The sequence below is a fragment of the Fusarium keratoplasticum genome, chromosome 7 (assembly GCF_025433545.1).
Source record: "Fusarium keratoplasticum isolate Fu6.1 chromosome 7, whole genome shotgun sequence".
Taxonomy (NCBI): Eukaryota; Fungi; Ascomycota; class Sordariomycetes; order Hypocreales; family Nectriaceae; genus Fusarium; species Fusarium keratoplasticum.
Window position 1 is genome coordinate 248,334 of NC_070535.1, and position 19,310 is coordinate 267,643.

Sequence of the window (19,310 nt, forward strand, 5' to 3'; positions counted from 1 at the left end):
ATTGACGTGTATTTGCGCGACCCACCTTTACACGACTTTGGATAAGGTGTGCGCCACAACAGCTGGGTGGGTGTATTGGTGAGGTCAAGGTTTCCGGCGCCATCAGTAGGTGAGGTTGTGTCTCGCTTCAATCTCAACTATTGTATCCTTGTATTGTAGGATCAAAGGTTGGATCACTATAAAGTAGGTGAACGCTCTTCCATGATCGACACGATCCGAATCTCCCAAGTCAAACATCCATCTGGTTTAACATTGCAATCCTTCCGTTTCTTCCAACATGACTGAGCCACGACCTCCACCCGGCACTGTCCACCTCGTGGACTTGAACCAGGACATGCACGCTCGCCATGCAGGCAGTGCTAGCGATATTGTTCTGAACCCAGTGCCTTCCAATGATCCCAACGATCCTCTCAACTGGACTCCTCGTCGCAAGCTGCTCGCCCTAATCTGCCAGAACCTGTAGGTCAACGTTATCAGCTATCGAAGTGGTATTTTCGCTAACCATCAATGAGTTACACTTGGTTCTGTGGAATTTCCGTGTCCACCGTTTATTCCGTCCTTGTGCCTCTCTCACAGGCATCCGGCGTGTCCATCTCGACCCTCAATGAGGGAACCGGTTACATGTTTCTACTCTTGGGCTGGGGTCTCTTGTTCTGGCAGCCTTTCTCCCTGCGGTACGGCAAGAGATTGACATATCTCATTTCGATCCTCGGTGCCATTGTAAGCAGTCCTTCTCATCGCCGTGAATCACATCTCAGGCTGACCAATGACACAGGGTACCTGCATCTGGAGGTACGTTCACCTGAACCAAACTTGCATATCTGCTTTGAGATCCGGCTGACATTCATACAGTGCGTACGTCAAGAGCAACGGCGAGTGGCTTGCCAGGTGCATCATTCAAGGCTTCTTCATTGCGCCCATAGAAGCCCTTCCTGAAATCTCTGTCACCGACATTGTAAGTGATTTCTACCGAGCACAGGACGCTTCTAACATCCCACCAGTACTTTACTCACGAACGCGGTACCTACATGGGAATTTACTCCTTCGCTCTCGCAGGCAGCAACTACTTCGCGCCCATCATCTGTGGCTTCATCGCCGAGTACCAGGGCTGGCGATGGGTCTTTTACTGGCCTGCCATCTTCCTCGCCTTTGTCTTTGTCTTTCTGTTCCTCTTCATGGAAGAGACCAACTATAACCGAGTGGTAATCCCTGAATCCACTTCGCCCGTCAGTCCCTCTGCCTCGGAACATGCCATTGACGACAAGAGCCACCCTGTGAAAGAGACTGGAAGAACCTCCATGGCTGAGACAGGCGAAGTCTACGCCGCGCCAAAGACGTTTATCCAGAAGATGTCCCTTTGGCAGCCATCACCAGGCCAAAACATGCTCAAACGCGCGGTTCGCTCTCTCTCGTTCCTCAGCTGGCCCGTCATTTTCTACGCTGGCTTCTCCTACGGCTCGTACCTCATCTGGTTCAACGTGCTCAATGCCACCTCTTCCATCATCCTCTCTGGCGAACCTTACAACTTCAAATCCTCCATGGTTGGGCTAAGCTACACATCTTGTTGTATTGGCGTCATCGTTGGAGCTCTCGTTTCGGGCAACTTCAGCGACTGGCTGACCATCAAGCTCGCCCGTCGCAACAATGGGATCATGGAAGCGGAGCACCGACTGTGGCCTTTCGCCATCTGCGTCGTCATGGTTCCTGGTTCTTTGATCCTCTGGGGTGTTGGCGCTCAGCATGGTGTTCATTGGTTTGGCCTCATCTTCGCCATGGGCTGTCTCGCCTTTACCAGCGCGGTTGGCGTCACTCTCAGTGTCAACTACTTGATTGACAGCTATCACGACATCAGTGGTGATGCCATTGTCACCGTCATCCTTGTCCGCAACACAATGTCATTTGCCATCAGCTACGGGTAAGCTTTTTCTCCTCGCGCAGGAACATACACTCACAAGTTTGCCAGCATTACTCCGTGGTTGACAGACCTCGGCTACCAAAACTGTTTCATCTCGGCTGCGTTTGTTGGAATGACGGCTTCTTTAGTCTTCCTTGTCATGATCAAGTACGGAAAGTCGCTCAGGATCAAGAGTGCAGCCAAGTATGAGGAACTGGTCAAGCGGGATCAGGCCCAGTGGGAGCACCGATAAAGGGGGTTGCTGGATGGTGTTGAGTGCCCCTCTGGACAGAATACATCGACTATCAAGTACGCATAAAGTACCAAGTGTGACTAAAATCGGCTGGGGGCACGCCCTAACACCTACCACTTTGTCCAAAAACGAGGCATTCCGAGTTTTCCGAAATCTGGTATCCAAAACCACGTTCCACGGTTTCCCTATTCCGCCCACTCCGTGACATCAGTCTTTAACTTTGATCCATCTTCCAGAGTAATGCTAGAGAATCCTAGAGACACATGACTCGTGTAAACTAGGCCGTCTCTTGGCTCGTTCTTGGTGTTGATTCCGTTCTTCGTTATCATCGGCATGGCCACCCTAGACAGAGACAGCGCCCGTGGATTCAAGCCAAGATCCTGGTCAGGGTGGACTCTTACCCCGCAAACTAACCCTCCACCCAGGATACGGTCCAATCACTGATCCTAGACAAAGCCCCCAGATAACGGAATTAGAAGCCGGTAGCGTTATCTCCTTGGCTGCACCGGGGCTACCAGCGTGTCGTAATCTCCACTACTAGGTCACTATCCTAAATACTAAGAAATACTGCGTGAATGTGTTAAGACCTTATCGCATCTCCGATAGACAACAGAAGAGACTAACCATTATTCGCTTAGATTCATGCCATCGCGTCGATGAGATACGTACCCTGCACATATTAAGATCACCACCTCCCCCGGGTCCGCCATGTTGAAGCCCGTTTAAGCTCTCTCCAAGTATCCTCCCATTCTCTCAATTATCTCTGACACGCTCTCGTCAGCCTTCTCAAGGAGTGTGACATACCAGAATGACACACAAACGACAAGCACTATGAGTGGTGCTACTCGGCCGAAACTCCGTACCAAAACTGGCTGTCTGACCTGTATGCTCGTCTATCAGTAGCCGTCGGAATATGCACTAACTGATAGCTAGGCAGACAGCGCCGTAAGAAATGCAACGAGAAGTTCCCTGTCTGCGACGCCTGCAGCTTGTCCAGCAGGAATTGCCAATGGCCGTCGTCTTCAGACCTGCTTGATCGTCGTTACGCCTCTCACTCCGACTCTCGACACCGAGAGCCCGTCGCCAAACCGAAACCCGAGCACATAGAGAACACAATAGAAGATGGCCAAGTCTGGGAGGGGCCGGTGCAGGAAATCCACCACGATGCTGTTCCTGTGGCTTTTCATGGCGACTCCGAAGGGATGCACCCCCTGGATCTTGTCTTGGAGGCTGGCGCTGTCCATGGCGTCATCTCCCATGACCTAGAGCTCCTACTCTCTCGACATTTTGCCGACAGATACTTTTCTCTTCTGCTGCTGCCCAGCTGCCATCGTGGATTCCATGATGGATGGCTAATAGACATCCAGCACCTCATGGCGACGCACAAGAGCCTCTATTATTCCGTCCTGGCTTGCTCTGCGGCTCATTATATGAATGATGAATCCTGGTACAGGCAGGACCTTGCGCTCATGTACTATTCCAAGGCGCTCAAGGAACTCTCTGCTCTTCTTGCAACGGTTTCGAGTCACGAGAACCACAATGGTCTATTGATGTCCGTGATGCTATTGTATCTGCACGGGGTAAGTTCTGCAGTTCTTCGAGAGATTCCAAAGTTAACGAGCAAAGTGTCTAGGATGGGGCACCACCAACGATATACCACGGCATGTCAGTGCGGCAACCCGCATCGTCACACTCCGCCTTCTAAACCGACCCGACAGCACACCACGGCTTTTTGATAGGCTCGCCATCGAGAGCGTCGTCTACCAGACCTTCCTTGTTTCGACTGGCCTTTGGTCTGATAGTAGTGAACTTAGTTATGATTTTAATCCTGACTTCTGGGATGGAGCCGAGAAAGTATTGGAACGGTCAACCCTCTTTCCAGGGAACCAGAGGGCCCTCAACAGCCCGGTGCTTGGTGTACCCGCGTCACTCTTCCGACTGGTACTATTACTCAGACAATGCTATCGAGTTGGCTTCTCACTTGACCCGACCACTCTGGAGCAACTGAAAAACGAGGTGGCCAGCTGGGAAGAACGATTACTCTATGACGAGAACTTCCGATCGCGCTTTGATGAGGCTGCAATACGATCGCCTCAGGAAACATGCTTTAAGGACGGGAGCTATCTCTACGTGACACTCGCTTCTCTTTTGTTGGAACAGATATTACAGGGTCGGATGAGCGAGGGACTCCCGGTCGCTGTTCCGAAAGAGACCTGGCAGATTCAAATGGCGGTTCAGGTTCTCGAGAGTCACCAAAATGACCAGGTGTGGACAAAATGTTATCTCGGCGACTGGCCCATCTATTCCCTCGGGTTGTTCATGTCGTCTGCTGAGCACAAGCAACTGGTACGATCGGAGCTTCAGAGACGATGGGAGTGTACAAAGACGGCGATGGTTACTCGCTTTCAACGGGATTTGGAGGCTATCTGGGCTGCTCGGGATGGGACTGAGGTCGTTTGCTCACCAGGCTCTTAACACAATGATTCACGACCGTAATTTTAGTGACTTCTTCATGCCCTTAAAGCGCAGACAAAGCTCGCATTCTCTTCTTCCTTTGCCCCCAAGGTGAATACAGGGTAAGTCCTGTTGCCGAACATGACCGGCTGTGACATGCAGCGTGTTAGTGCCCGCTTATCATGCTACCTGAGTCCATGTAGGGTGTTTGTAAAATGTGCTCATCTCTTGCTACCTATTAGTCAGGTGTGATTGGTAATGTGGGGTAAAAAGTCAGCCGAAGTTGGGGTGGAAAAGCAGCTTGAATATTGCCAGACTGACAAGCCCCTGGTTGGCAGCTAAAAGGAGCCATGTTCCGCCCCGTTCTACTCTGCTGGACACTGACAACTTAGTGTTCATCCGGACCACTTTAACTAACATCACCGCTACGACAATATCTCTAATCAAGATGGGTTCCATCTCAGTCGACCAGTACACCGACTTCAGGAGCATCGCTGTCGATGGACTTCCCTTCTTCACTCCCAAACAGCGTGTGCCCGTGGGCACGGCACTTTTGGCGCTTGATGAGGGTGTGACGGAGGATACCATCACTCCGGCTTTCCGTCCCATTACAATCCGCAGCAAGACTTTCCAGAATCGCATTTGGGTTGCCCCTATGTGCATGTATAGTTGCCAGGACGGCATGTTCAGCGACTTTCATGTTATGCATTATGGTCAATGGGCCATGAGAGGCAGTGCCCTGATCACATTGGAGGCAACTGCTGTCACACAGAGGGTACATCTTGTCACATTTTCCTGTGGAATTCCTTGATCATAGAGGACCTAACTGACATCCGCAGGGGCGGAACACTCCACAAGACGCAGGCCTCTGGTCTGATGACCATATCCCACCTCTTAAGCGGGTTATCGATGTGATCCACTCTCAGTCACAAAAGGTTGCTATCCAGCTACAACACGCGGGGCGGAAGTGTAGCATATGCCCCCCATGGCTTGGACTTCGTCTTGTCCCCGACGCCTATGGCGGATTTGCCAAAGACGTGCAAGGCCCAACTGCCGAGCCTTGGAACGAAAACTATGCCACACCAAGCGAGATGACGGAGGCAGAGATTCTTGAGACTATTGAGGCTTATGGTAAAGCTGCTGCCCGTGCCGTCAGGGCAGGCATTGATGTCATCGCAATCCACGGGGCCCACGGATATCTCATCCATTCCTTTGCCTCTCCTGCTGTGAGTATCATATCTATGACCTCTTATAGGTCATTAAAGAAGACCCGATTCCGAGTGTGCAGGACGAAAATTAACACTCAGCCTGCAGACCAACAAGAGGACCGATAGATGGGGTGGAAGCTTCGAGGGCCGCACTCGATTTGGTATCGAGGTCGTTAGAGCTGTTCGACGCAATATCCCAGAAGATATGCCACTCTTTTGGAAGATCTCGGCTGTAGACTGGCTTCCTACTGGGAAGGGCTGGGGGCTGGAAGACACTCTCCGATATGTGCCAATCCTGGCCAGCGAGGGCGTCGACCTGTTTGACGTTTCCAGCGGAGGAACCGATAGACACCAGAAAGTGCAGCTGGGACAGCAGTACCAAGTTCCCTTTGCGAAAGCCGTGAAGGACCTGAAGCTGCCCAACGTATTTGTCGGCGCCGTGGGTTGGATCCGAGACGGAGAAACAGTTCATGATGTAAGCTGTCACGCAAAAATTTCGATGACTTACCAGCTGACAATCCTACGCTAGATTCTGAGCAATGAAAAAGCAGACGTTGTCCATGTCGCCCGCGAGTTCTTGCGAGATCCCAACTTTGTTCAGAAGGTTGCGCTCTCCACCAAGACAGAAGTCACTTGGGTTGACCAATATCACCGCGCGCCAAGTAAGTGACTGAGTCATTCTATGCTTACTTGGAAGAAAATCGAAGCGCTGGAGAAGAACCTAGTCTCTAACAAGCTATCAGTGAACAAAAAGTATGTCGAGTCAACCACCACGATAACTACGGATCGAAAGGCCATGGATAATGTCACACAGACACATGAAAACCAGTCTTCAAACAAGATGAGCTCTTAGCATTTTGTTGGAGTTGCACATCTTGGGAGTTTGGTTGAATATGAGTAGACTTTGAGTAATTGGTTGGGGTGAGATGAATAAAAGAGCAGAAGTGAATTATTGTTCATGATGATGCTATCACAGGTGTGCGATATTAGTTCCTAGAGTGTCGACTGGTCAGTTTGATGGGAAACGCGCGTGGTAGTAGTCAGAGGAACTGACATGTTCATGTTAGTAATACATCCTCAACCATACTGATATATTTTAATACCCGACAATGAAGAATGAATTCTGTCATCCCGACTCGATATGCGAGAGAGATGCGTGTCTTAGACTGGGTGGTTCGGTGGTGGACTAGGTGTATTCGTCTCTAGGTGTACTCATTCTTCAACATGCATGCAACTCTCTCTTTGAGCATGGCTTCTGACTTCCGTTATCTGATCTTAGATAGCCAGAGGTAAACTATGCCGTGATGCAATGTGTTGGGAATGCCTGACTAGCTAGTACCACCTGATGATACGCTCCAAGGAACACAATCGTCGAACAGCGATTGGTGCCCACGAGAATTCCTTGACCCGAGGTTGCATCTTGCGTGCGTTTCCGGCTCCGACTCTACTACCGGGATGGTGGGCGTCAAGGTTATGGACCCTGGGACCCTTGTCGACTCATTCATTTTCTACCCCATTATTTCCTCTTTCGATGCTGCTCTCCGACTGATAGGGTGGTTCCCAAATAGGAAATACCCCAATTACCCCCTTACCCACATTCGCCACGCCGTCATCCCGTCTTGTTGGAGGGAGAGCTAGTCTGAGTCTACCAGGCAACATGTATCACGTATCACAGAACATTGTATTTTTCAAAGACTTTCCACAAGAGGTCGACAGACACTGGAGCCATCTTTGTCTTCGCCACAATGGCCACCAAAACCGTCACACCTTTCATCACCAGGTGCGCTTCCGTTATCTCCACCGCCAACATGGCTCCAGGTCTGGCTCGCAAGTATGAAATCAACGCCGATATGGGCGAAGGCTTTGGTCGGTGGAAAATGGTGAGTCTTGCAAAGTTTCAAGTCGGTTGGGCGTTTGTCACTGACAGATATTCTCTAGGGACCTGATGAAGAGCTGATGCCGTTGATCGATGCTGCCAACATCGCATGTGGGTTTCATGCTGGTGACCCTTCGATCATGCTCAAGACGATTCGTCTGTGTAAAAAGCATGGCGTGAGAGCAGGCGCTCATCCTGGACTACAAGACTTGTTTGGCTTCGGTCGAAGAAAGATCGAAGTTGATACTGGAGATATGTACGCCATGATTCTCTACCAAGTAGGCTCCCTTAAAGCCATGCTTGATGCCGAAGGCGTGGAGCTCTCTCATATCAAGCCTCACGGTGAACTCTTCTTCTACATGCAAAGAGACACGGCTATTATGAGAGCAGTTCTGGACGCCTGCGCTACCTTCAAAGTCCCGGTCTACGCCTCTCAAAATGCCGAACAAGAAGCCATGTGCAACGAGCTGGGCATTCCCTTCCAGGGCGAGGTATATGTTGACATCGACTACTCGCCTGAGGGGAAGCTCTTACCATTTGCAAAGTCCCGAGCTGCGACGCCAGAGCTGTGTTCTGAACGTGCCTTTTCGGCAACGAGAATGGATACGGGAAAAGACATCAACGGAACTCAGTTCAGTTTTGGCTTTGGAAACAAGCCGTTCAGCATCTGCCTTCATTCAGATGCACCTACAGTCTTGGAAAATGCCCGAGCAGTGCGAAAGGCAATTGACGAAGCCAACAGAGACAAGTTTGCTTCGGTGGGGCCTCACCTATGACCGGATGTCACACATGTTAGACCTTGGGAGTGCTCCTCATTATCTTAGTATATCAAGTTACATCAATAACGCGACATGCGTGATTTCCTATTCATTAACCGTATGCGTGACTGTGGTATCAATTGGCTGAGGCCTCATGACTGACTTGCCATTCCTCCACAACCTCTCGGTAAGTCATTCACGCTTGTATCTGTAAACAGGCCACAATTCATGTCAACTGAGCCCCTGTACCCGTCCTTATCTACATTGGACAAGATTGCTACCATGGCTACCGCAAGTGGCCCACACGCCCCTACCAACCAAGCCATTTTATCAAGGCGGGGGAATATCGCCTTACTGTATCAGGTCTCGCCGCTAATCCTAAGAGATAAGGACCCGGGCATCTGGGAGCAAAGAATCGGGGTAGTAATACCCTAGTATCATGGGCTCTTAAACAAGGGCTCGTTGCTAGAATGGTCGAGGCCGAGTACAAAAGGATATCCCGGCCTACCTCACAAACATCCCAGCACTCCATCATCAGACATTCTTGTTGATCATTCCTCTGCCCTTGCATGCATGTCATTCATCCCAAAGGCCGAAACCACTTAAAGCCTTGATGCTCTTTGGCTCAGTTGCTTAAGTCAAGCTTGCAACATAACGAAGCAAACCCACCATTCGTCCTCATTGCCATCGCCAAGCAACCACAATGGCGTCTCAAGTACCCATCCCTGGTACGGTTCAACTCGTCGATGCTCAGGGCATCTTCAACGTCAAGCATGGTCAACAAGCCCGAGACATTGTCCTTGTCCCCCAACCCACCGACAATCCCGATGATCCTTTACGATGGAGCGTCCCCCGAAAGACAAGAAACATCATCTGTGCTATGACGTGGTGCTTCTTTGTTGCTGCCATGATCTCGGGCCTGTCGCCGGCGTACCTTCTCATCGAGCGCGATACTGGAATTTCTGTTGCCGACCTCAGCACGGGAAATGGCCTTCTCTTTCTGTTTCTCGGCTGGGGTACAATGATTACACAGTGTCTTGCACTGAACTACGGCCGTCGCTTGACCCTCATGGTGTCTATCATCTGCACCACTGGCGTAACCCTATGGACAGCATACGTGCAGACGAGAGGGGAGTTCTTCGCCAACAGAATCCTCCTCGGCATTGTGTCTTCTCCACAGGAGACGCTCATTGAGGTTATCATCGGAGATATCTTCTTTACGCACGACCGAGGTTTCTACATGGGTGCTTACAGTTGGACCCTATGGTGCGGTGCGTTTCTGGCGCCCGTGGCATCTGGCTACGTCGCGCAGGATCTTGGTTGGCGATGGGTCCAATATGTCTTGACCTTCATTGGAGCCGGCGTTGCAGTTGTAACCTTCTTTTTCTTTGAAGAGACAATGTTCTACCGCCATAACAACGTTGGAGACTTTCGCGGCATCTCGGGTCTTGACCCAGACCACACGGGCAATGTCACCGAAGTGGTTGCTGACGCCAAGTCCGGTGCAGACGAAGAGGCCAAGATACGGGCAGTCAACCGAGACGAAGATTCCACCTCCAGGTCTATCGAGACATCCGCATTCGAGTCAACAGAAAGCACCAGGACCTACCTCGACAAGCTCAAGTTCTGGGGCTTCCGTGATTCACGACAACCAAACACCTTCAAGCTTTTCTTCTTGCCCATCCAGCTCCTCCTCATGTTTCCTGGCATGTTCTTCGGTGGCCTCCTCGTCGGTGGAATCCTCTCCTGGTACAACGTTGTCGGCGGCTCGCTGGCCCTGATTCTCGGCAACCCTCCGTACAACTTTAGCGCAAACAACATCGGCCTTTGCTATCTCGCTTGTGTCGTTGGCGTCACTATCGGTTGCTTCATCTCAGGTTGGATGTCGGATGCTCTCGCCCTCCGCCTTGCGCGACGAAATGGAGGCGTCATGGAACCTGAGCAGCGTCTCTGGACTTGTCTCATTGCCCTCGTGGCGCACCCTGCCGGCTGTCTCCTCTATGGAGTTGGTGCATCATATCAGATCCATTGGTTCGGAATCGTATTTGGTCTAGGCCTCATCTCTGTCACTCTTCCAATGGGCTCCAACCTAGCCTTTACCTACATTCTCGACAGTTACAAGGAGGTTGCCGGCGAGGGTCTTGTCTCAGCTATCCTTATCCGCAACATGATGGGTAAGTCTCCAGCTTGTGGTTCTGGAGCAGTTCACTGACGTTTCTAGGTTTTGCTTTCGGTTACGCTGTCGTCCCGATGATTGAGAATCTTGGCCTTCGGTATGCATTTGTGCTGATTGCCATCTTGGGCTTGGCCTTGTGGTGCAGCGCAATCGTGATGATTTATGTTGGGAAGACTCTTCGACGCTCGACTGCCCAGTCATACTGGAATCTCGTTGAACGATATGGTGCCACGGCTCATTAAGCACAGAGATTAGTTAATTCCGTAGCTGTTTGGATGTTATAAATCTAGGGGAGAATTGTTGTGCATTTAGTCGAGTATCTACAGTCACTATCATAATAATACCTTGCGCTTCGCTTTATTCGTCCAATTAAACCGGTGACGGGGAGAAGAAAGACACAGAAATCCTTGTCCTTCTTGTTATCAATGCCGTTTTAGAAGAGGTCATCATCTATTGCAACGAAGAATACGGCTGTTTATTGGCACTTTGTGAACTTGGTGAGACCTCCAACAGGGACCATGACGTCACAGCGAGCACAAGCCAATCGCAAAGTTGTCAGTCGGCGCCGAAAACATGAGCTGCGGCCGGGTGCTCACATGACGAAGTGATCAAGTCTCGAATGGCTTCACTTTCAGTCGGCTTACACACGTTTGACATGGTTTGACATGGGGCTCGACTCTCACCCAGGCCATGGGCACGCTAGAATGCATCAGTCGACACACGGCCAGAGACACGGCACTTGCAATACTTTTTACCCCATGGAATGACCAGGAACAGCTAGTGAATCCAGAGACTCCCAGGATCCGGGACAATTTCCTCTTTTGTCTACCCCGCGCCGATCAAGAATTGGGGTAGAAAGTACAGCCAGGGTTAGCTGCGGGCGCAGACACGTACCCCATTTTTGATAGCACCCACTGGGGCAACGATAGGCGGCACGCTTGAAGACATGACATGCATACTCTCCTTTGCCGTGTCTAATCATATATCTCCGGCTTGCCACACTGATATTAGGTATCATCCTTAATCTTTATGGTTCAGTATCAGACATCATGGGATCCACCGATTCAGGCATGCTGCGCAACATCCGCAAGGTCTTGGTGGCCAACCGAGGCGAGATTGCTGTGAGATGCATCAAGGCTTGCCGGGAGCTAGGGGTCCAAAGCGTGGCCATCATTACAAACGCAGACGCAACGTCTTTACATGCCACATTGGCGGACGAGGCAGTACTTTTGCCAGGAGATGACAGCACTGCTTATACAAACGGGTAAGTTCATGGCATTACTCAGCTTGTAAACGTTGGTTGCTAAACACAGGCCCGATAGTGAAGCCATCTTGGACATTTGCAAACGCACGGGTGCTGATGCAATTATACCCGGATATGGCTTCTTGAGCGAAAATGTCGAGTTTGCCGACATGGTGGCCGCTGCGGGCATCACATTCGCTGGTCCCTCTTCAGCGTCCATCAAAGCTATGGGCCTCAAACACGAGGCCAGAGCCATTGCCGAAGCGGCAAATGTTCCAGTCATCCCCGGTACCACACTCCTAGCGTCATCTAAAGAGGCCACAGACGCTGCACGACGTCTGGGTTTCCCAATCATGCTCAAGGCTACTGGTGGAGGAGGTGGTATGGGACTGCAGATTTGCCATACCGAGCAGGAAGTTGAGAAGGCTTTCTCAATGGTGGAGAGCCGCGCCAGCACTCTTTTCAAGAACAGTGGTGTGTTTCTGGAAAGGTACTACCCCCGCTCACGACACGTCGAAGTTCAGGTGGCGGGCAACGGTGAAGTTGTGGTCGCCTTCGGAGAACGAGAGTGTTCCCTCCAGCGGCGCCATCAGAAGGTGATTGAGGAGTGTCCCAGCCCTTTTGTTGAGAGACACCCCGGACTACGCGAGAAGATGCTTCAAGCAGCTATCGACTATGCATCCCAGCTCAACTACAAGAGTGTAGGGACCGTCGAGTTTCTCGTCGATGACGAAACAGCCAAGTTCTTCTTTCTTGAGATGAATACACGCCTCCAGGTCGAACATGGAATTACGGAATTATGCTACGGAGTTGACCTGGTTCACCTGATGCTGCAACAAGCCGACTACGAACATGGTGGTGAGCTCGGAATTCCGTCCGACGTTCTGAAGGGACTTGGAAGACCACAGCCACTAGGTTCTGCAATCGAAGCCCGGGTTTACGCAGAAGTACCACTTCACGACTTTGCTCCTAGTCCTGGTGTCTTTCAGCACGTTCACTGGCCCCAGGGTAAGGGCGTGCGAGTTGACACGTGGGCCCGAAGTGGCCAACGGATCACGCCTCTTTACGACCCTCTAATCGGCAAAGTCATGGTCCATAGCCCGGATGGACGAAAGGGTTCTCAGAAGCTGATGCTCAAGGCGCTCGCTGATACAGCCCTCCAAGGCACACAGTCCAACTTGGAATACCTCTCGCGGGTCATCGAGTCGGACATGTTTATCAGTGGCAACACCTTGACCAACTCTCTTGCGACCTTCCAGTTCAAGACCTGCTCATTGCAAGTCATTGATCCCGGTGTGTTTACGACAATCCAGGATTACCCAGGCCGGATTACCGTTGGACACGGAGTTCCCCCTGGAGGCCCCATGGACGATCTCAGTGCCCGAGCCGCTAACATCCTGGTTGGAAACGATCCTGGAGTTGAGCTTCTCGAGACTACCTTGTCTGGCCCAGAGCTCTTGTTTCACGAGGCAGCCATCGTTGCTGTTTGTGGTGCCGAGCTTCCTCTAACCCTTGATGGAAAACCTGAGACAATGTGGTCCAGAATCATTGTCAAGCGGGGCCAGAGACTCAAGCTTGGCAAAGTCTCTGGGCCTGGCCTGAGGACATATCTGGCTGTCAAGGGCGGATTTCCGGAGATACCCGAGTTTCTCGGCTCAAAGGCCACTGCCCCTGAGCTTGCATTTGGTGGCCTTCAGGGGCGAAAGCTCCAGGTCAACGACATCCTCGCTCTCCCTAAAGAATCAGGAGCTTGGGCGGCTGGAGCTACATCTTTCTCTCTGCCACCCAAGGCTATACCCACCTTCAACAACCAAAGCGTCTATTGTCTCGACGGTCCTTACGGTTCTGACGACATTCTTACTCCTGAAGGCCGCAAGACATTGTACGAAACCGATTGGATCGTCAGCCACAACAGCGGTCGCAGTGGTATTCGTTTAGAAGGCCCACGTTTGAAGTGGGCTAGGACGTCGGGAGGGGGTGGTGGATCTCATCCGTCAAACGTCTTCGATTACGGGTATCCAAACGGGGGAGTCAACTTCACTGGCGAATCCCCCATTATCTTTGCCCATGACCGTCCGGACTTGGGAGGTTTTGCCTGTCCCACAACCCTCTGCTCAGGTGAGATGTGGAAGGTTGGCCAGCTGAAACCGGGCGACACGATCCGATTCCGGCAGACGACTTATGATAAGTCACAGGAGATAACGCAGAGGAAGAATGCGTATCTCCAGGCTCTGCTTAAACTTGCACAAGGAGGCGGAGATGCCAGTCAGATGCCTTCCCTGGACATTGAGTTTGGTGAGGAAGCTACGTCTTCGATCCTACATCAAGTTTCACCTTCAGGATCTCATCCTCGGGTGACATATCGTCAAGGAGGTGACACAAGCATCATCGTTGAATACGGCGAGCAAGTTGCAGACCTACGGAATACAGCGTGCGTCCAGCTTCTCGCCAAACAGCTGGTGGCTGCAAATCTCCCGAGTGTCCGCAGTGATACCAACTTTGCCACCCTCACGGTACGCTTTGATCCGTCTCAAACAGATCGGACCAAGCTCCTCCAGCAGCTCATCGACCTTGATGGCAGCATTGGAGAAACAACCGGCATCAAGCTTACTACTCGACAAGTCCGGCTTCCCATCTGTCTCGATCATTCGTCACTGGAGGAATCTGCCCAGCGGTATATGGCCAACATCAGACCTACTGCCGCTTATTTGCCAGACAATGTTGACTATATTCGCAAGAGCAACGCTCTGGAAAGTCGTAGCAACGTCTTCGATTCGCTGCTCAACACCCCATGGCTGACAGTGGCCGTTGGCTTCTATGTTGGAACACCGATTTTGTTCCCTCTTGATCCTCGATACATGTTCACAGGCCAGAAGTACAACCCCAGCCGAGCCTATACGCCAAGCGGCTCCGTTGGTCTGGGTGGCTCGTTGCTGGCCATATACCCCGTTGCTGCCCCGGGAGGCTATCAACTCATGGGTCGCACATTGGGTGCATGGGACACAGCTGGAAATCGCCCGGGATTCTCTGCTACGCGACCATGGCTATTCAATCACCTCGACTTGGTGAAATTCTACGAGGTCTCTGAGGAGGAGTACGATCAAATAGAGCGCGACTTCGAGTTTGGTCGATACGTCTTTGACGTGACCGAAACAACGCTCGACATGGATGAGTACATCGCCAAGTTTGACGCAGCAAATCACGATCCGGATTATCAAGCCTGGCGAAGCCGCCAGTCTGCAGCAGCCAAGGAAATGGGGGAGCTGGAGCAGAAACTCTTTGAAGAATGGACTGCGGCAAAGGCGTCGGCCAACAACAACGCAGGTGATGAAGAAGAAGATGATCCCAGCAAGACGGTCAAGATTGAGTCCCCTGTAGACGCCAGTGTGTGGAAGGTTCTAGTGGAGCCCGGTGATGTGCTGGAGAAGGGACAGACAGTGGCAGTGCTTGAAGCAATGAAGATGGAGATCAACCTGGTGGCCGGTGAGAATGAGGCTGGTGCGGTAGTTGTCAAGATCAAGAAGCGACCTGGAAACGTTGTGAGTCCCGGGACAACGGTGGTGACAGCCCGGAGACAGGATTGAGATAGTTTTATTCAAAAGATTGTTCAAGCTTTCTGCTTCCCCATTTCTAAACAACCCCCATTTGGTGATGCACAATATGGTATGCACAGTATGGTCAGTACCTCGGTACGTAAGAGGCCGTTGTTGCGGGCTATGGTAATAACCACGATGCGGATTTTTGTGCACCATTTAAATGGCCTTGAAACATTGTATTCTGACCAGAGCACCATGAGCATTGTTTTCTTGATCCATGACCTTCCACACCACATCGGCTGCTACCGCAACCAGCGTTGAGTTTTCAAGAGAAGCGCGTCGTACATGTGGCCTACCCTATAGCTACTCATATCGAAAAGGGGGTATTTTCAGTTGGAGCCGTATAGAACCGAGAGCACCAGTTATGATTCAATATTCAACACTTGAGGATCTGTGACGTTAGGAGAGCCCCGCGAAGCCAAGTTGAACCACATCTCTGAGAACATGGTCATCAGGTTGAGTATGGCCCGTCAGTCGTCTCGTGGCGCTGGGATGTGTCAACCGCTCTGGGCAAAGATCAGCAAGCCCACCTTTTCTCATTGATTCATTCGCTGATTCTTATCCCCTACCCCTGTCCATCGATAACCGGGCCGGGTCTTATCTCAACTCTCCCCGCAAAACCCGGTCCACCGGAACGGATCATGTTTGTCGTCGCCTCTCCACCTCCTGACCAATTCGCTACTCTGTGCCGCTCATCCTCTTTGCCTGCATACGACAGCTCTCATGCACATTGCCGCCCTTTTTCTCAAGGGTATGGCTTACGGCACCGCCCCCACGCGTTAATCACGTTGCGATCTCAACGCGACGGCCTCCTTTGCGCCATGAAAGGACGACCGCGACTCCGTGTGGCCCCGTGCAAATACTGCAACAAGGAGTTCAAACGGCAAGAACACTTAGACCGTCATATTCGTACCCGCAAGTATTATGCATCCTCTAACTGTGTATCTAAATGCTAAGTATATAGACACTCGGGAGAGGCCGTTTGGATGTTCTTGCGGCCGCACATTCTCTAGACAGTCCGTCATTCCCAATGCCTTTGCGCAATGACACGGGTTGAAGAGTGTGATGTTGACAAATGCGTGCGTGCTTAGGGACCTTCTGAGCCGTCACTATCGACTGTCTCAATGTTCAGACCCTGCTGCCAATCCATGTGACAACAGAAGAGGCTCTACAACCAATCAACCGCCTCAGTCCGCGCTTCGAACCTTTTCAGTCGAGCCTACTGCAATTTCCCCCCCAGTTGCCGATACCAGTCACGGGAGAACGAATTCATCCAATTTTGAGTACCATCCTTCCATGACTGAAGCCAGTGTCTCCAACATTGCGACCCAGACACCTCAAGAACAACTGATGGGGAAATTTTCTATACACGATCCTGTTTACGAACCCTCAAATAACAACCCTGATGCCCTCTCAAGTAATGGTGGCCCCTCAACGTCTGGTGATGACCAGATGGATGTGGCCGTCGAGACGGCAGTCGACTTCACCCAACTGGTGGGCTTTGAGACCGACTTCTTCTCCCATGAAACAGGCATGATAAATGATTACCTTATGGGTGTATTTTCTCCGCTAGACTACCGGACACCAATGATCGACAATGTATCCGATGGGTACGGTGGAATGGACAGGGGGCCGGTCGCGACAGTTCCAAGTGTTCTGGGCGCTGATTATCGCGAACCATCAGCCCCAGTACAAATCGCCATTGCAAGAGAGGAAACCCAGGACTCTGTGGTTGAGTCGCTCGTCTTCGATCGTGAAACTCCAGTGGATCAGAGGAGTCGGGGCGGAGGCGAAGTTGGCGGATCATTGGATGCTATTGACGACGTTATAGGGTCTAATCCGTGGGCAGTGTCGACGGCTGCTTTCAGTAAACTAACTGCCGAGGTTGCAAAGCATGAGCATCTATTACCGGAGTCCTTCACCCTCCCATGCCGACAGACCTTATCGCGATATGTCGCCAGCTACATTCGTGGGTTCCATCCCCATCTCCCTTTCATACATATTCCAACATCTTGCGTGGAGACTATGGCGCCTGTCTTACTGCTTTCGCTCGCCGCTACTGGGTCGTTCTATGGTTTTGAGCATACGCACGGGTATGCCATGATCCTTCTGGCCAAGTCAATCATCGCCGAGAAACTTGAGCAACGTCGCCGAGAGTCTACTTCCCGCCTGGTTCGAAGTTTTCCACGCTATGCCGAGCTGCCTAATAGTTCCTCTGGAGAGCACGACGCATCCGCACGACCAAGGGTGACGCCACAACCCGTACCTACTCCCGTCTTCGATCTCGAGTTGGTACAAGCTCTGGTGATCCTCCAGATGACCATGTCTTGGCTTGATGGACCATTTGCCGAGGATGCGCTGGCCATGAGTAGCCAACTTGCGGCGGTTACTCGCGAGGGCTTGAGCCATCCACCCGTGGAAGATGGACACAAGACTTGGAAGGACTGGTCCCTTGAAGAAGCAAAGCGACGTACGCTATTATCTGCTTACTTCGTGCTCAATATCCAGACCATCTGCTTCAACGTACCACCCCAAATCACCACCTCCGAGGCCAACCTCATGCTTCCGTGTTCTGAAGCAGAGTTCAAAGCACCTAGTCCGGCTGCCTGGCACCGCCTCCACCGCAAACATAATGTCCATGATATGGACTTTCGAAGCTGTCTCAAACAGTTGCTGTCTGGAAAGTCACTTGCCAAGGAAGTCTCGGCAGCTGAATTCGGGAACTACATGCTCGTCCAGGCCCTGTTGGTGCAGATTTACTTTGAAAGACAAGCTGCCTCAGTTCTCTTGAGCTCTTCGTCAAGCCTTTCGCCTTCTACAATCCAGCTTTACGACGGTGCTCTTGCTGCGTGGTCAACATGCTGGGATTCTGCCATTGAGTCTGCGTTGGATCCCTCATCCGTCCACGGACCATTGGCTTTCAACTCAACCGCCATCCTCCGGTTGGCCCATGTGCATCTCGGAGCTGACTTGTTCAGTCAGTGCGCTCTCAACTCGCGGGATCCCCGAGTGGTTGCCCAGGCCTTTGAACCGCATCGAAACCCCATTTTACTTGGCTCCGCACACCTGGACAAAGCTGTTCTCCATGCCATATACGCATTGAGAATTCCCGTGAGGGTTGGGATAGCGTTTGTGGCCCGAGGCCGAACGGGTCATTGGAGTGTCCAGCATGCTATTAGTAACTTTGCGTGTGCGCTGCTTCTTACGCACTGGCTTGAAAATATCTTCAACCTAGTCTCTTCAAGAGGACTAGACGGTCTGAGGCATGAGGAGAGGCGTCTACTCTCCATGATTGAACGCCTTATCGAAGAGACGCATCTACATGATGGCCTAGGGCCAAAGGACTGCTACCCAAACCGGATACGACGGCTGGCCATCGCCGCGGTGAAGCTTTGGGCTGAAACCTGTCAGGGTATTCAGGTATATGAGCTAGTTCATATTATGGGCGAGACACTTTCTCTGGTCGCAGAGTTATTGGAGAGTCGTCTTTGAAGCAAATATTTAAATTTTAATCAAGTTCAACCCCATCGTCAAAAGTAACCATCTCCCGGTTCTCTTCAGACACCCCGTATTTGGTTGTCCCTGCGAACTTCTCCGCAAAGAACTATGCCACAAGAAAAAGGGGTCCATGTTGTTCGTCGGCTGGGGCTCGGGGTCAAGAAGGATCAGCCCAGAGCCCAGAACGATTCCCCAAACGTACGGCTTGTTCATGTTTGAATGCCCACTATGCCGTCTCTAGAATGTCGACCTTGGCCTTGCAGTAGTAACAGCTAGCTAACATGAGATGAAACCGTATTGGACTAGAGAGTGAGGCTGAGGTTGAGACTCGTGCGGGACAAGCTTGCTCAAGTA

The 19,310-nt window shown here is 51.5% G+C and overlaps 6 protein-coding genes and 1 pseudogene across 7 annotated transcripts, besides 1 other annotated feature; all 7 read left to right on the top strand.

Moving 5' to 3' along the window:
- Nucleotides 1-277: 277 nt before the first annotated feature.
- On the top strand, nt 278-2,147 carry NCS57_00921000 (uncharacterized protein; the record flags this gene model as incomplete). Its single annotated transcript, XM_053058992.1, has 6 exons — nt 278-459; nt 513-720; nt 776-792; nt 853-955; nt 1,002-1,915; nt 1,964-2,147. 6 exons carry the CDS (start codon nt 278-280, stop codon nt 2,145-2,147), a joined length of 1,608 nt encoding a protein of 535 aa, XP_052911063.1.
- Nucleotides 2,148-2,885: 738 nt separating this feature from the next.
- On the top strand, nt 2,886-4,622 carry NCS57_00921100 (Zn(2)-C6 fungal-type domain-containing protein; the record flags this gene model as incomplete). The annotated part of the gene is made up of 3 exons (XM_053058993.1): nt 2,886-3,030; nt 3,081-3,727; nt 3,774-4,622. The coding sequence occupies exons 1-3, from the start codon at nt 2,979-2,981 to the stop codon at nt 4,620-4,622; spliced, it is 1,548 nt and encodes a 515-aa protein (XP_052911064.1). The 5' UTR covers nt 2,886-2,978.
- A 427-nt stretch (nt 4,623-5,049) lies between these two features.
- On the top strand, nt 5,050-6,662 carry NCS57_00921200 (Oxidored-FMN domain-containing protein; the record flags this gene model as incomplete). The annotated part of the gene is made up of 5 exons (XM_053058994.1): nt 5,050-5,376; nt 5,441-5,827; nt 5,916-6,284; nt 6,339-6,471; nt 6,553-6,662. The coding sequence occupies 5 exons, from the start codon at nt 5,050-5,052 to the stop codon at nt 6,660-6,662; spliced, it is 1,326 nt and encodes a 441-aa protein (XP_052911065.1).
- An 892-nt stretch (nt 6,663-7,554) lies between these two features.
- On the top strand, nt 7,555-8,461 carry NCS57_00921300 (uncharacterized protein; the record flags this gene model as incomplete). Its single annotated transcript, XM_053058995.1, has 2 exons — nt 7,555-7,689; nt 7,748-8,461. 2 exons carry the CDS (start codon nt 7,555-7,557, stop codon nt 8,459-8,461), a joined length of 849 nt encoding a protein of 282 aa, XP_052911066.1.
- A 685-nt stretch (nt 8,462-9,146) lies between these two features.
- Nucleotides 9,147-10,861, top strand: NCS57_00921400 (MFS domain-containing protein; the record flags this gene model as incomplete). The annotated part of the gene is made up of 2 exons (XM_053058996.1): nt 9,147-10,617; nt 10,665-10,861. The coding sequence occupies 2 exons, from the start codon at nt 9,147-9,149 to the stop codon at nt 10,859-10,861; spliced, it is 1,668 nt and encodes a 555-aa protein (XP_052911067.1).
- Nucleotides 10,862-11,659: 798 nt separating this feature from the next.
- On the top strand, nt 11,660-15,446 carry NCS57_00921500 (annotated as a pseudogene). Its single transcript has 2 exons — nt 11,660-11,883; nt 11,942-15,446.
- Nucleotides 11,660-15,446: a sequence feature.
- Nucleotides 15,447-16,754: 1,308 nt separating this feature from the next.
- Nucleotides 16,755-18,950, top strand: NCS57_00921600 (C2H2-type domain-containing protein; the record flags this gene model as incomplete). Its single annotated transcript, XM_053058997.1, has 1 exon — nt 16,755-18,950. The coding sequence occupies one exon, from the start codon at nt 16,755-16,757 to the stop codon at nt 18,948-18,950; it is 2,196 nt and encodes a 731-aa protein (XP_052911068.1).
- Between the last annotated feature and the right edge of the window lie 360 nt (nt 18,951-19,310).